This window comes from Pagrus pagrus (assembly GCF_965226575.1).
Source record: "Pagrus pagrus genome assembly, chromosome: 9".
Lineage (NCBI taxonomy): Eukaryota > Metazoa > Chordata > Actinopteri > Spariformes > Sparidae > Pagrus > Pagrus pagrus.
The window spans coordinates 21,871,664-21,888,001 of NC_140193.1; the positions used below are offsets into that span (position 1 = coordinate 21,871,664).

General features: G+C 43.5%; 1 protein-coding gene across 1 annotated transcript; it reads left to right on the forward strand.

Moving 5' to 3' along the window:
* Nucleotides 1-12,995: 12,995 nt before the first annotated feature.
* nr0b1 (nuclear receptor subfamily 0, group B, member 1) lies at nucleotides 12,996-14,752 on the forward strand. The gene is made up of 2 exons (XM_084362301.1): nucleotides 12,996-13,850; nucleotides 14,156-14,752. The coding sequence occupies exons 1-2, from the start codon at nucleotides 13,151-13,153 to the stop codon at nucleotides 14,395-14,397; spliced, it is 942 nt and encodes a 313-aa protein (XP_084218427.1). The 5' UTR covers nucleotides 12,996-13,150; the 3' UTR covers nucleotides 14,398-14,752.
* The last annotated feature ends 1,586 nt before the right edge of the window (nucleotides 14,753-16,338 follow it).

Genomic DNA, 16,338 nt, shown 5'->3' on the forward strand with positions numbered 1-16,338 from the left:
GCAGCACGCTGGAACATTTAATGACAGTCCTGCTCTGTATCTGGCTGATTGACACTGGGATACGTAGGTGGTGGAACGGGAGAACACATATTTCCCGGTCAGTTAGCCGCTCAAGGTTGCAGAGAGCCTGCAGCGGCGCGGGTGACCTTGGCTGAGCAGGAGCAGACAGAGAGAGACCTTGAGAGACAGTGGGGCAGCAGGATCTGGCGCTCAAAGGGCTGGGGAACATAATGTGGTAATGCATGACTATATATCACAGTGCACAGTACCCACGTGACTGTGGATGGCAACTGGCTGGATAAAAAAAAAAGGATTCATTATTCACTCACATGTTTGTTCTTCTTGACCAGACATGTTTATTCTGCATTTGTTTACTCTGAGCCCTGCATTTATGTTTTAAAGGGGAAATATCTATGATTTGGCCAGAATTTTTGCTTAAAACTTTCAAAAATGCATCCATCATCTTCTATAAAATGTAAAGAAACAACAGTGTTGACGTGATGGCAAAGACGTTTACGTACTGTGTTGCAGAGACGTCTGCTGAAGTTAGAGTGCTAACCAGTTAGCCCTGGTCTGTCCTGTCCATTGACTGCTAAAAGTGGGTGATACTGGCTGTCGCCATCTCTTGCAGTACCTGACACCGCCCAACTCCTGCTCAATCAAAAATGGGCAAAGAGGTGGAGCGTGGGTGGAGCTGAAGCGAGCCTAGTAAGATTAACAAGCCCAACTAGCCGGAAGCTACCAAATTAGCTCAGGCTGACAGGCCATCTGTGTTCACAAATAAGGAGAAGCAAAGTAAACCTCACATTATCTGTGTGTGCACCTCTGCTGTCATCTAGTCCGGAGTCGGACTAGATGGTCTCAGAGGCTGTGTTCAGTCCCAGTCCTGGTTCTGACAGATGACCATATCTTGCATGTTGCACCTTTAACACTACGTTGATTTGTGGATCTCTTGCATTTTACCTGGTTGGCTACGTGTTTTTGCAAAGTGGATGATGCATGACTGTGACATTTTCCTAAAACTGTACTAATACTTTGTTCCCATGGACCTCTTGTATGTAATGACAAATGGATTATAGTTATTATCAGCCACACTTTTCTGTAGTTTGTGACATAGAAATTGTTCTTTTATTGTAATAGTGTGTATCTGTCTCTTGAATTAATTTGACTTACATCCTACCTTCTTAGTGATTTGTTAGGTGACTTAAATGTGCGAGACATGAATCAATTGGGCAACGTTGTGACTGTGCTGAGTATAATTAATGAACAGCAAAAACAGCCTTCTTTGTTTTTAAGGAATGTGACATCCTACCAGCACTTTTAATGGTCTCCTTGTCTGTGTTTTTGGCTGTCTTTCTGCAGAAATACTCACCTTTTTTGTTGTCTGAATTGAACCTCACACTTTCTAAAAGTGCAGGTGTTCTGAGCACAATATTTGCACACCTTTAAAAACCACATATTTCATTACCTCATGCAAAAGCTCTGATAGAATAAAAACTATTTTCTCTTTACCACCATGAAAAGCTCAAGGTGAACAGGCCTGAATAAAGTGGGAATAATGTACACAGATGTTGAGCCTTTCCAATCATGTATGCCGTGTGTATGCACCACAATACGAGATCACCATGCTGTTAACATTGAATTGTATTAAACAGCATAAAAAGAGGCTCATATGGAGCCAAATAGCAAAGAGAAGTTAGTGTTTGAAATTTGAAGGTTTTAGTGAAGTTAATCTTTGGTTGCTTTGTACAAAAGAGAAGCAGATTGCCCTCTGACATGTAGTGGAGTAGAAGTGCCGTACAAAGTTGCATAAAAAGTAATTGTCTGAAAGCGACTGCTGAGGTTTTCAGAGGATGATGAGTGATTGCAAAGTGCTTCGAGAAGAAAGTTCAGTACTTTCAGGTTGGCATATTAAAAGACAGAAAAACATGGCATTTTCAAGGCCTTTCTGGATCTTTAATCACACAAGTATCACAGAAGCAAAGCAAAATCAGACGGCGTGACTCACAGCCTGGCGGTAAATCTATTACAGATGTCTGAAGATGTGTTTGTCGTTGCTCAAGGTGCGCAAATTTCAAATGAAAAAAAGAAACGTCGCTAGAAAATTTAATGAGAATTTTTGGGGATGAGAAGGAAAATGAGGCTGTCATATCACTCAAAAAAGAGAGCGAGACGAGACAAACACCTTTATTTCCCTCAGCTTTATTTGAAATGTGTCCACCAGTGTCTTTCCCCTCACCTTGGTCCTCCCCATATGTGAGCCCTCTCCTGTTTTCCACTCACCCCCTCACCCTCACCTCCTCCCACGTCTCTTCCTGGCACGCCGACGTTGTTATTAGTGTCATAATTTACCTCCTTATGCAAACATGACCCTGTCCTCGATATGCTGTAAGGCAAAAATATTCATACTGTAGTCACTGTGAGACCAATAAAGCTAGAGATAGGAGGGACATAAATTATTACCCCACGGCTACAATATTTCATATTTCACTCGGTAGCCTTCCGCACTGATGTGTGTGTGCCTTACATGTGTTTTCAGTAATGGCTATACATATGAAAAAGGTGCATAATTTTATAGCGTGACATATATTTGGATAAGATACATAGAACAGCAAGGACAAGCAGGGAGAGACAGAAAGGGCAAGAGAGGATGGAGGCAGGTAAGCAGGTGAGGCAATCTGCATTTTGATTGCTGTTATGTCTAAATGTATTTTTACGACGCTGCTGTCGAGTAAACCCTTCGTGTCAAGCAGGGTGAGAAAATTGGAATGAAGGTATGTTTTGTTAAAGTGAAGACGGACTTAAGTACAGCGAGGAGACTGAGTGAAGTGAGCCCATAAGAGTGGGACAGGGGGACCATTGTGCCGTATGGATTCAGTAGCACATGCACACTTATGGGTTTGACCTTGGCAGCCCCTCCCTCACCCCCGCACCCCCCAGGGTCCCACTCAACCTTGGCTAATTAGCTCACATCCCAGTGGCATATGTTCAACACACAATTTATCCACAACAAGGACATTACAACTGCAGTGTCCCGCCTCTGCGCTGCCTCTCACTCACTCCCTCACTTTGTTGGAGTGGGTTTATCTGTGTTATGTTTGTATGTGTGTGATGTGTTTTAATCCTTAAAATCGGCACCCGTTTTTTTTTTAAGATGATAAAAACAGCTATAATCAATATCTTTTATATCAGCAAACAAACAACGAGTATGTTTCTACAAACGGCGAATATGTTGAAACTTCACATTTCTGTATGTTACAACCTTACGGTTCGTTCCATTAAATTTTCAGTTTTCTGTTGTGGCAACACTGTGCTCATGTTGTGGTTAGATTTAGGCATTTGGTTATGGTTAGGAAAAGATAACGTTTTGCCTTAAAATACCTGTTTTGGTCGCCACAAACATTGCTGGAAAGTAGATATCTAGTGGTGTCACGCTTACAAATGTTGAAACACATTTAATTTGTTGACCGAGCTAATGCTAGCTAGCTAGAATAGAATATGTAAACAGCTGGCTTGCTAATTGCTATTTTTCTCACTAATAATGGATGTCGAGGTCAACATAACCATAACCTTATGTTCAAATATTATGTACAGTTGTCTTCCAGAAGACATCAAACATTTTCTTCTATAACAAGTGCCAGAATAGAGACCATGTCGCGATGGCATCACACCAGCCACAATGCCAGGCAACATGCCAGTGAGCCGTCCCATGAGTACTTGTCATACTTAGTCATTACTACATTATTACATGAGAACTGGTAGTAAGACTAACATGCATCAGATGTGCAATAGTAGCCGTGTTCAGTTTTGAAATGTGTGGCAGGTGAATCGCTCTCCATAGTGAATACATATGTTCTTGAGAAAATTCCTATGAAATTCCTCAGTGAATACACGTAGGTCATTTTTGAGCCGTGTGAAATTGAAATAATTTTCTGCAAAGATATAGAAAATAAAAACCCTTTGACCTGTGTTGCGCATTGAAGGCTTGAGACATACTGTGTGAGAAACAGAGCATCAACACACTGGTGGTTCTTGTTGGCAGCTGAGCACTAAGTGGTCTGGCTGAACTCAAGACTCCCATGTTGGGTTGGCAAGTGGCCTGAGGCTGCAGTTTGAGGGGCATCATGCCCCGGATCCATGTCACTGTGGCTCATCACTCCCCATGTCCACCTGCAACTGTTAAGACAGAGCTGAAAACGGTTATCTGAGCTGGTGTTCATCTTTCCATGACAACACACACATTTACAGAAAGCAGGCTTGTGTCATGATTTTGGTATCTTAGCTTCATGTTTGACCGTGACACTCCCACCTGCCAACCCTTCTGCCAAAACAATCACCTCATAATCACCACACACTTTATTGCCATTACCTCATCTGCTCTTTGGTATTACTAGTCTATCTCCACTTAGAGTTTTGATCCTGATTGTGTATTTTGATCGAGCCTTTATTACTAGGATTTTGCCTTATTATGACCCTTCTCTAATTGGACTACCTGCAAGAATTTTTGCATTCATAGTTTTAATTAGATCCGGTTTCCTGAAAATATGGAAGCAATGCAATTTTCAAGGGAGTACACAAACTTGGACTTTCTCATAGACTAACATCCCTGAAACTCATTCATGAAAGACGTTGTCAGAATGTGTGGTAATGTTTTGTTTTTGTGGTGATATCTGCAAGGTTAGAAACAGTGTGATATGCTGCAAAACAGCTAGAAAGGAAGGAGATTGGGGTGTGACCTTGAAAAATAAGATACCTCCGTTCATGCCCCCCTCACCCAATTCTTTGGACTATAACTCTGATGTGTTTGTAACATAAAACTCCCTCCTTCAATCATCTTGATGTACGAGGACATGTTGCTCTGTCCATAGAAATTAGGTCAATAGAGCCATTTCTCCAAGCTTATGATCTCTGCAGACATTTTGCAAAAGGCTGAAACACAAACAACCTGTTTAATATTCAAAGCTCCTGTGACTTAAATTTCTAGAATGGATGCTTGACACTGGATTGAATGCACAACACTAAACCCACATAAAATAATTATGAGTGAATAAAGAAGATAACCTAAAGCATGGTTTTTCTCAAACTTCTCTCCCGAAGTGGTTAAAAACACAAGTGAATATCATCACCATGGGTTTCACCTGAAAACAGTGCCGTGCAACACGGCTCATCACAACATATTATCATCACACCATGTCAGAACGCAACCTAGCAGTAGGCTGTAATGGCAAGATCATTTGTGCCTGGCCTTAAGCGAGCATATCTGCTGCTTTGTTTGTCATAAGCAGGGTAACCTTGTGGTTCTATACCGACCTTGAACACTGTTACAAGAGGAGAGACAAACAGACCGTGGACCATTGTATCATCAATTGTTTACCCACATTCAGTGAGAGGTTCACAGTTAAACAATGAGCAAAGCTGTGTTTGTTCAAAGGGAGGTTGTGTGTGTCACCGAGCTGTTTTTATTAATTGATTGGGTTACGACACACAGCTCATTACGGAAACAAATCTAATGCCAAAGACCATCTTTGAACAGAGACGGGGGATTTTGATGTTCCTGCTGCTGAACATAAACGACCACAGTGGTTCCATACTGAGATCATGTGAAGACCACCGAGCTGATCTCCCAGGAATCTAACTCATATACAAATAATATACAATGAGTGTGTGTTGAGGGAAACGTAATGCAAACTGGATTATGTTTCTATTGACATAATGAGAGACTATTGTTAAGTTATCTATATTTTGTGACAAGAAAATGTTCATCGACAATGTAATTAATTTGTTTTCTACCAAAATATTTGATCTGGCAAAATAGTATCTGCTCGTAGTGACTACAGCATTGTTTAACTCTTTTATAGTTGTTGGTTATGATATAAGGAAGGATCCCAACTCCCCCAGTTGATTACTTACATTAACGCTATCCCACAAACAAAGACAGACAGACAGACATTTAAACACTTGGCAAACATTCAAAGCTGCTTCCTTATTCGTGTCTCCAGGACCACGTTTGGCCGTGATGGCACACACAAACACAGTCTCACTAAGTGAACACATTACCCGCCGATGCTGCTGCAGCTGATAAAAATCCATTTTCAGCATGTTTTTAGGAATAAAAAAGCGATTTGGATGACATGAACAAACCATTTTGTGAAATCCTTCAGAATAAAGAATAAAAATAAGAATAAAACCTGAAAGTTTGATGTGAGTGCTAGTCTAGAGGAAATGTCTAGCTCACAGTATGAGAATAGAAAGAAATGTACTGCAAAATTCCATCTATTAAAGTCAACGTGGTGAATAGAGTAAAAAATGTAACAACAGATATCACCATGAAACTTCCCCTGTTGATTACTTACTAACTATTATGCAAATGATGCTATGTAATTTATTATGTTGATTTGCACAAATGTGAAGGACAGAAAGACAGAAGTCAGTCTGAACTAGGACAAACACCTAAATGTGTATTTTGGACATCTCTTGACACCGGTCACTTTAATGCAGAAAAGTCTGCAGTGACTTGAAACACAGCTTTTGTGATCAAATTTAACCAAAACCGTGATATTTCACTTATCACAGTCCACCTCAACCACCTTCCTGCCACTTCAAAGCAGCTGATAAACGTAAAGGATTGGCGACATGTGAACCCGGCCTCTTTATTTTACATCAATCCTCACCTATCCTGCTGTCACAATCTCAAGAACATGAAATGTGTTTTAATCCACAGCTGGAAATAATCCCAAATAAATGTGCAATTTCCTTGTATTGTAGTGATCTTTGCTACAAACCACAGTTCACAGCTGGATTCAGAAATTACTGAGCCTTTTATAAACAATTGCAGAATGACTTTGTGACTCATTTTAAAAGATTCATATCTCAGGAAAAACCAATGTGTTTTGGGCTGATTAGCACAAATAGAGCGGCCGAGTCTGAAAGTGCTGAGAGGTGGGCCGACACTGCGTTGGTTGTGGTCTTTCCATGGGATTCGTACAATTCCTCAAAATTGGGAAAATCTGCTCTGATTTATAAGACTTGAGTGAACACTTAACATTAATTTGGCAGCCATCCCAAGCTTATGTTAAGTGACGTGGAACAATTTCCGCACCCACCCTGCTCTTTCCTCTTCGGAGCTATGATTCAGTTTTCTTGTTAAATATGAATGGGCCTTCAGTGATCCATTAGTAACAGAGAAACGTCTGATTATGATTCGACTGACCTTTATCATCCTTAAGTTTAATTTTTGGTTTACTTTGTTTGTTTTAAGCTATTTGTTTCAGCCTTTGTACCGTCTAAAACTGCGTCATTGTCTCTTTTGACTCGTAGCTGATTCACAAAATGAATGGAGACCGATTAAGTGAACAGAAAAGGCACACTATACCTCATCACATTTAACGCAAACTTGTCTTCTCTCTTCCTCTCCGGCACACACTCACTCTGCTGTAAGTTGGTGACATGAGTCCTTGGAAAGTGCAGTATTCAATTTGTAACTATTATGGAGACAAGGACACAGCCCTTTATGTGAGCAGCCACAGAGAGAAAATGGAGGCAGTCACTATAGCAACCGCCAGAAGAGCGCCCAACAAATCAACAAACAATGCAGTACAAGACTTTTCCAGGGAAGCCATTTGATGCAAAGCCTTGAATCATACAAAGTTGTCCTCTTAAGTTTCTGAGACCTGTCTTGGAGTGTCTGTGGGCGTCTAAGCCCCAAGTGTTTGGTAAAAACCTTGTGTTTTTCTCCACCCTTGTGTTTCAAGGCCGGCATGGCTGAATGTGCCAGAGAGCTGTCTTCTTGGGTCACGGCAACCTAAAATTTCATTTGTGCAATCAGCCTTCAGGAAATGCTTACTGTTGCAAAAGCACCTAACATAACAATAGTCACTTATTGAAAACATTTTGTGTATTTACTTGAGATTTTGGCCCACGTTGAAAAAGAGTTTTCATGTGCTAGTTGTAGAGAGGGGGATGAAACAGAGATACAAAAGAAGTTTTTCAGTCTATTCAGCTGAGAGGTTGTGAGAAATCATAGTGGATGTCAGGAATGAAGTTGCACTTGTCTTTTAAAATTACGGCTGCCGGAGCAAACTTTTTACAAAACTTACTCACCATTCTCAAAAGCACTCGAATTTACTTTTAATGGAACTTAACTATGTCTTCCTTCACACTTTAATTGCTGCATGTGCTCCGCTCTCACTTTCCCATGCCCCTTGTCTGATTAAATAGCGTCTTCGGTGCTGACCTTGTTCTAAATTTCCGCACTAGACACAAAGCTGCAGCACGGCTGATGCTGTCTGACTCCGACTGTCTGGGTGTCGCAACAATTATTTTAAGAAGCACAGATCACGGACAGAAGAGCTCGTGTGTGAGAACAATCGATCGTCTTTTAGTTCTTGTATTTAAAAACATGTAGTCTCTTTGTGTGTGCTGATATTTCAAGGCAGACCAGCCATCGGAAGAAGTGAGTCAGGGGACTGAAGAGAGCTTTGTGTCGTGTCCGCACTTTTGAATCGAAATAGTTTGGCGAATTTAGCCAACATGTTGCGTCAGGGGACTTTTGGGAAGAACTCATATTTGTGCGGAAATGTGACGGTGTACCAACTGAAGACAAACACAAACAGGGTGCTGTGTTTTGTGAGAAGTGTGTTCACATCCTTAAAGTTATGGGATAGGCCTCTCCATGCTGAGCCATTTTAAACTGGGCTTGGGACCAGCAGGCACCGGGCCAGAGAAGGAGTCTGCTCTGTATCGCAGAAAAGAACAAATTGGAGCTGTGAAGCTGATACCATGATTGTAGCTTCTTTACTTGATGCTGTAGCTTCTAGAAAACAAAATGTTTTTGGACATTAGTCCAGTGTTTTGATCTGAAAAATCTGCATTTCATTACAGTGAGCTGGTTTATATTGTCTTTAACTGTGCCTCACACAAAAGAGCAACTATCAACATCCAGTTTCACTTTACTGTCTATTTCTTATGTCATTATCAATTTGCTCCTGAACTCTAATCCCTCTTTTGATTCTATTTGTGAGCTGCATTATTTCAGCTGTATCCATTTAATGTATTTACATTCAGCACTTTTAATATCTCTCTATACAGAGAGGAGGGAGCCAGAGTCCTGATGTTCCACTAGCCTCTCAAACTCAATGCAATCTCTTATTTAGCGTTTCTTTCACCAGTCTGTGTGGTGTATGCTAAGACAAATCATCATCCACTGCTTTCAGAAGTAGAAATCTTTGTGGTTTTAGCAACAGAGCAGGTACTCCATATCCGCAAATTCACCAAAGCTCTCTTCAAAAGTAAATTTTGTATTTTTAAAAATCTTTTCTATGAAGAAATGTCCTTGTTCTGTTTCAGACATGTCTGAGCTAATTGCAGCCCCTCACCTCCTGCATGAACTCGCCTCTTCTGTTGAACCATGATGGTCGGCCTGCAAAGTTTTAGGGCTTATGTGTAAAAGTGTTTGTTAAAGACAGCTAAAAGGCAAAAATGTTAATTTACCAATAATAAACCGCTTTTCCACCAAAATTAGCAGGTCAACACAGGCTTTTTACACGCGGGTCAACCTGCTAAAAATCCCTTATTGATCCCATTCCCATTTCCCGCAGGCAAGGCAGCCTGTCTGTGATATTTATCCGAAGCGTTACGTTGTATGTCACTGATGTCACGTTTGACGTCACAAATGCACTGGTTGCACAGTTGTAACAGAAGAGAAAACAACAGTAGACCCAATGTGAAAGAAGCGTCTGTGAAACGGTGGATAAATTCTTTTCAGTGACTTGTTTCACTGTCATAATTTGAGCCATTTGGTCCAATAACATTTGGAAAGTCTGGAAGAGCCACGGGATTGAATTTTTTTATCCCCCGTCAAGTTAGCCGGGCGCTAAACCGGAAGTTAGCAAGCTCGGTCGGCGATCCAGGTATCTTCAGAGCCTGGGAAGTCAAGCTTTTTTGGGTTCAAAACACCACTGAGCAGCTTTGACTGGAATGAACAGGGCTCCACCTCCAACACTGTCCAGTAATAAAACATCCTGGAATAGACCGCATCCCAAATTCCTTCTTTATTTCTGCGCCACCACCAGGAGTTGATCACGCTTCATCACTTTGCACAGTGGAATTTAGTGTGAGCAGAGTGTGCACGTTCCCATTGCACGCAAAAGCCAGATCTTAGCAGGTTTAAGCGCAAACGTGTAATAGATGTGTTTTGATACCAGGACATAAAGTCGGATAGTTCCAGTTCATTTTGGCTCTCTAAGGTAATTTTGTAATGTGAAGGGTGGAGTCTGCCGCTATTACATGCATGCTAGATTCAGACTGGCTGCTTATGCACAAGGGATTCACAGAAAGTAATGCATGCATGTTATCCAGTACAATTTTATGTCATTATATCAGCCTCACTGTTTCCTGTCACCACCGTGTCAGAGCTGTATCATGTTTCGAGATGCAACAGAACATTTCCCACTGCTGCTGCTGCTTCACATTGAAAAACCTCAACTGGTGAAAGACTGGGAGGCTTTGTTGTGAGGCGACACAAAATATGTGTCGCCGCTGTTGGTGCCAACTATGATCATGTGTCTACAAGACAGAGCAGCCGCAGTGAGCTGTTACACAAAGAACTGCAGGTGACAGGCTGCACAGCTGCAGATCCTCGCCAACTTTTGCCCTGCTGTCGTGTTGAGAGGAACAGAATAGCACAGTGCACAACATCAGGTCATGGCTGCTATTTTACAGTCCACTGAAACAACCAGAAATTGCTTGGCTGTGCTGGAAACAGATACGCCAGTTGCTCTATTGTTATATTTCTGAGGAAGTAGCCACTTAACGAGTGTTTGCTGCATTATTGAACTGCACCTGTTGTTACAGTGGTGACCACACCTGTCGCCAAATCACCCAGGACTGAAATCTTAAGGATTACAGCTTTAAAGCAACATTATGTAACTTTTTTTTACCATCAAATAGCAGCTACAAAATCATGTTGGCGGTACGGTGTCTTGTAATAGGGTGAATGGTGTCTCTGTCACTTCTTTCTGCAAGTTTTCTACACACAAAATGAGCTTTGTTTGTAGTTAGCGCCTACATTACATCTGACAGACTGTTACAGACCTGGGATTGGTATTTACCACAGTGGTGTTGCACTCGGAGCTGCGGCAAATCACACAAAATGCCAATTTCTACATAATGTTGCTTTAAGTGGCTTTAAAGATAGAAAGATCCTCTTAATCATGGAGTTTGTTTTAATCTATTCATGCAAAAATACTTTATAACTTTGATTTGACAGATGGTGCACTTTAACATTCATCACCAAAATTATAATATAGCATCGACAGTTTAAGGTTTGTCCGTTGCATTATGACAAATAAATTACCTCATCATATCACCTTGTTACCTCGCTACAGTATATTTGGTATCACATGAACTATTCCAGCACAAGCCTTCGCTCTTTATTATGGATTCTTTATTCAGTAAATGAAATATTTTGTATCTCTGGACATTTTTGCACCTGGACTGAATTTAAAACGAAGTCCTGTTGGTCTGAATAATATTTGGCTTCACACCACGAGCTTGGAGTCGGTGGTTTTTAATGCATACGAGAAATATTTTAAGACACATTTTTATTTCCTCTGTCTGAGGGAAGATGGTGGAGCGGAGAGCTACTTAAAGACATCTTGCACAAATTTGATAAATAAACAAAGGAAGCCGAGAGCAAGACAAAGAGCGACAGAGCACTGTAGCCGTCTTTCAACTCTGTGCTTTTGCAACAATAATGGAATCTCTCCTTGAGACGGAAGGATTTTTATAACCTGCGCTGGCTGGGCCTTGAGCAGGAGAAGAGACAGGCTGGGCGAAGGCTGTTTATCCCGTGGTGTCCTTGATATAAACATGTGAAAAATCTCTCTGTTTTCTCTCTCAGCCAAATCAATACAAAGACATTCAGCCTCTGAACAATGTTGTAGCACTGCTGCAAAAGTTTTTCATCCTGCCTCCATTGGCCATGTCCTTCGACGCAACAGAGCAAGGGAGACTGAGGTCCTGCTTACTGCTACTTCATGAACGTGGCCATGCACTCAGTGTCATCCTTTCTCCACACCAAAGACCACCTTCTATGAAGACCCTTGTGTGGCTCTGTGTGCATACTAACCTTTGCACAACATATACTGTGCAGAAAGAGAGGACTCTGACAGCTCTTCGTCTCACTCTGACAACTTTTTGTCTTTTTGTTTCTGGTTAAACTCCTCTGTAATCGCCTCTGATTTCCCCCGAGCCCCCTCCCTCCTTGTCTCTCTCCTGTAGCAGCCAACCCTAACCTGTGATCCCTCTTAGGAGCAATTAAGATAAACCTCTAATTCATCTGCTTTATCCCGACCTGTCTTTCTCAGTCTCTCATTCACTGACCTCCACTCCTCCTCCCTTCCTCCTCCTCCTCCTCTGCTCCCCATCCTCCTTCAGTGACAGAGGCAAGGAGAGCATTGAGTCATGACATCATAATTCACCAGCTCCTGTTTTCACGGTTAAATCAATATCAGTGTGTCCGAGTCAAGGTTGGAGGCTGGCCTTCACAGCTCAGCTCTTCCTCCTTCTTTCTCATAGAAAATCATATAAATTGTCCCTAAAATAATTAAGCCTTCAGATCCGTCGCTGGCCTGTATTTTTTACCGGCTCCTGTCTGATAAACAGCACTGCCAGAAAGTCAAGGTAATGCTGAGAATAGAACCGGGCTCTGATCCCCCCCCCTCTCTTACACACTGTCTGGTTAATTACCCAGACCTCCTCACTGCTCCCATTTTTAACCACTGATGTTGTAGATACCATTAGATTATTGTCTGAAGTCGTTTCTTGCAAAAATGACATATTTTTTAAAAATAGTTTTGAGACTTGAATAGCCTGTATGAGAGCCCTGCAGAGTGAGTGAGTGAGTGAGAGAGAGAGTGAGAGAGGGGAGGTGGAGACAGAGGAGGCGCCTGAGAGCGAGGAGGCGGAATATGCAGAGAGTCTGAACAGGCTCTCAAAGCGCGGCTACAGACGGGAGCTAATATAAACGTGGTGCCCTTCACTCGGGGCTATCAGGGGCTAAGAAAACAGCGCTACCTCTGTCACTGACCTCCGGCGCTTCAAAGAGCCAGCGGGACGCGCTGATCCGTCCCATGTAGAGCGGCCAGCGGCCATGGCCACGCTGGAGGGCTGCCGCTGCCGGGGTGCCAGCGGCCGAAACAACAACAGCATCCTCTACAGCATTCTGAAGAGTGACAGCCTGGCGACCACCGAGCAGCAACAACAACAACAACAACAACAACAACAACAACAACAACAACAACAACAACAACATCCCCAACAACAACAACAACAACAACAACAACTGCAACACTTGCTCCACAAGACCTCCTCCCCCTCCACCGCCGCCCCAGCCTCCCTGCAGGAGCTCCGGCAGCAGGCGTGCTCCTGCGGCTCGACGCGCCGCCGAGGTGTCCTCCGCTCCCCGCAGGTGACGTGCAAAGCCGCCTCGGCGGTTCTGGTGAAGACGCTGCGCTTCGTGAAAAACGTGCCCTGCTTCCGCGAGCTGCCGGAGGACGACCAGCTGATGTTGATCCGGAGCGGCTGGGCGCCCCTGCTCGTGCTGGGACTCGCGCAGGACCGGGTGGACTTTGAGACCACGGAGACGGTGGAGCCCAGCATGCTGCAGCGCATCCTCACCGGGGTGCCGGACCGGCAGAGCGAGGCGCTGGCCGGCCAGAGCAGCAGGGGGGCGGCCGGCGTGTCTGTGGTGGATATCGAAGCTATCAAAGCGTTCCTGAAGAAGTGCTGGAGTGTGGATATCAGCACGAAGGAGTACGCGTACCTGAAGGGAGCCGTGCTGTTCAACCCAGGTAGGGTTTCAATACCTGCGCGTCAAAGTTATGTTAAACAGGTGGCGCCAAGTCCAGACTGTCAGAGCATCTCTCAGACTGAGCTGATATTATTATTATATTATTTTGAGTTTAAAAAGTTTGGAATTTGGAAATTATTGTCCTAATAAAAATAACCCAAAATGAAAAGGTGCCATAAATCTACTCTGCTATTAAATCAAGTTATAATGTTGGAGTCGGACTCCAGGTGTGTGCGTCCTCTGTTGCAGCATGTATTTGGAGACCAGGCTTGAACTTTTCTCTCCTCTCTCGCCTCTCCTCCCCAGATGTGGAGGGTCTGCGCTGCCTCCACTACATCCAGTCGCTGCGTCGGGAGGCGCACCAGGCTCTGAACGAGCACGTCCGGCTCATCCACCGCGAGGACACGACGCGCTTCGCCAAGCTGCTCATAGCCCTGTCCATGCTGAGGGCCATCAGCGCGCCGGTGGTCGCTCAGCTCTTCTTCAGACCCGTTATAGGGGCCGTCAACATCGAGGAGGTGCTCATGGAGATGTTCTACGGGAAGTAGGCCACAGTCCAGAGAGCAGTGGGCTGGGGTGAATTCAGCAGATCCAGCTGCCGGATGGACTGATAATAAAAAATGCTCCGAGCTCTTAATGGGTTTAGGAGGTGAGGGCAGATGGAGAGGATGTATTAGGGACTGAGTTTAAAGATCGATGTTGGAGATCTTCAGAGACTGTGAAATGACCAACACAGGCAGAAGAAAGTGTGTGTATGTGTGAGTGCGTGTGTTCATGAGAGAAAGACAGAGAGTGTGTTGAGGGCAGAATATGTCATAACAGGAAAAAACACAAAGCAGCTGCTGGAATTCATAACTTATTTGTTTTTATATAAACTATTTTTCTATAATAAAGAAATACTCAAGAAAACTGTTTTCCTTGCAGTCCTTGTGCATGTGTGTGTGTGTGTGTGTGTGATAGCAGCGCTGTCATAACTGACACACTTTCCACTGGGGCGACCGTGACATCAGTCCCAGACAGAATCTTACACAGGAGATACAGCGTCAGTGCGCGAGCGGTGATAATGTAGTCTACTTATAAATCTGACGTCTGTCACCTTGAGAGATCAGAGGCACACTGATTCACGTCAACTAACTGTTAACACATAACTGATAAAGGTTTATCACGCCGACTTAAGAGCGGGATGAGTCTCGGAAAGCTTAAAGTTTAGTTACACCAGCTGTTCATTGTCCAGTGCGGCAGGTAAGGTGGAGGGTTTACGCACCAGTCGCGCTGTGACTCCTAAACAAGGGTGAAATGCCATGTAGGACCAGCAGAGTGCAACAGTATACCGCATGCAGCAGTGGTGCACACACACACACACACACACACACACACGCACACACACGTTCAGAAATGATGTGGTTAAAGCGCCTCAGGTGATGTTCTACCTGTCCGCCCAGCTCTGGCCATTACAGTGCGGGAGTCTGTGGATGCAGACTAAAATGCCCCTGGCACAAAGTATCCAGAGGAAAGATGGAGGACAGGCTCGCTGCAGAGGAACAGCATCTGCACACTGCATATAAAGACAAAGGCATATAAAGCATTATGGTGCGTTTCATTCTGGAGAGATCTGTGTGGTGAGCCTGAGTGTTTGCCTTGGACAATGGGGCACAGATTTCCTGCCGTGTTGCAGTATGACCAGGTTATTTTACGAGTCCCTGAACACCTGATCCACGCTGCCAAAAAAGCATCCACCGCCCTCAGTCACTGTTCAAAGGCCAGATGGCCTGTACCTGTGCTCATTCCCCGCGGCTTTGTTTTGGCTAACAAAATAATGTGCCCAGAAGGTTACTGCTTTACATTTAGACATGCCCTGCTCTGCTCATTTTCAGATTATACCCGGACCATAATAAAGGAGACGAAGAGAAAATGAGTTAGGAAGAGATGGAAAGAGAAAGACATACAGTGCATATCTCCTGTCTGCTGGGAGGAAAAGTTAGAGAACATTTCTTTCTCCGTCAGACACTTGATGGAGCATAAAATGACCTCTTTTGTTTCTCAGTGGACCTTAAAACTTAGAGTCGTCAGCGGCTGTGCAGCAGCAGTGTATGGGAGCTGACAGGGTGTGTGTCTGTGAGGAGAGGAAGATGTGAGCGCAGAGCAGGAGATGAGATGATACCAGCAAAGAGACAGCCTTTAAAACCAAACTGAACTTTGATCCAGAGTGTGAATGATCACAAGTATTATAGGCAACATGTGTGTGCCTGATAGGTCTCATTGAATAAAGCTGGTCCATTCACCACAGCTGAACATATGGACTCTCAAGCAGGGCCGCCCAAAGTGGGGTCCACGGGCCAGAATTGTCCCACATAAGATTGCTTAGGTGACCAACCAGACGTTTCTATAAAAAAAATATAATAATGATAATTTGAACACACTTATGCACTGATGACCTACATAAGCAAATTAGACCATCTGCACGAAGATGATCTGTTTCTATATAGTTA

Bases quoted from the DNA above. Each gene is read 5' to 3' on its own strand.
- nr0b1 (XM_084362301.1), top strand. From the start codon at position 13,151: ATGGCCACGCTGGAGGGCTGCCGCTGCCGGGGTGCCAGCGGCCGAAAC. The intron at 13,851-14,155 runs GTAGGGTTTCAA...TCTCCTCCCCAG, and splicing joins AGCCGTGCTGTTCAACCCAG to ATGTGGAGGGTCTGCGCTGC.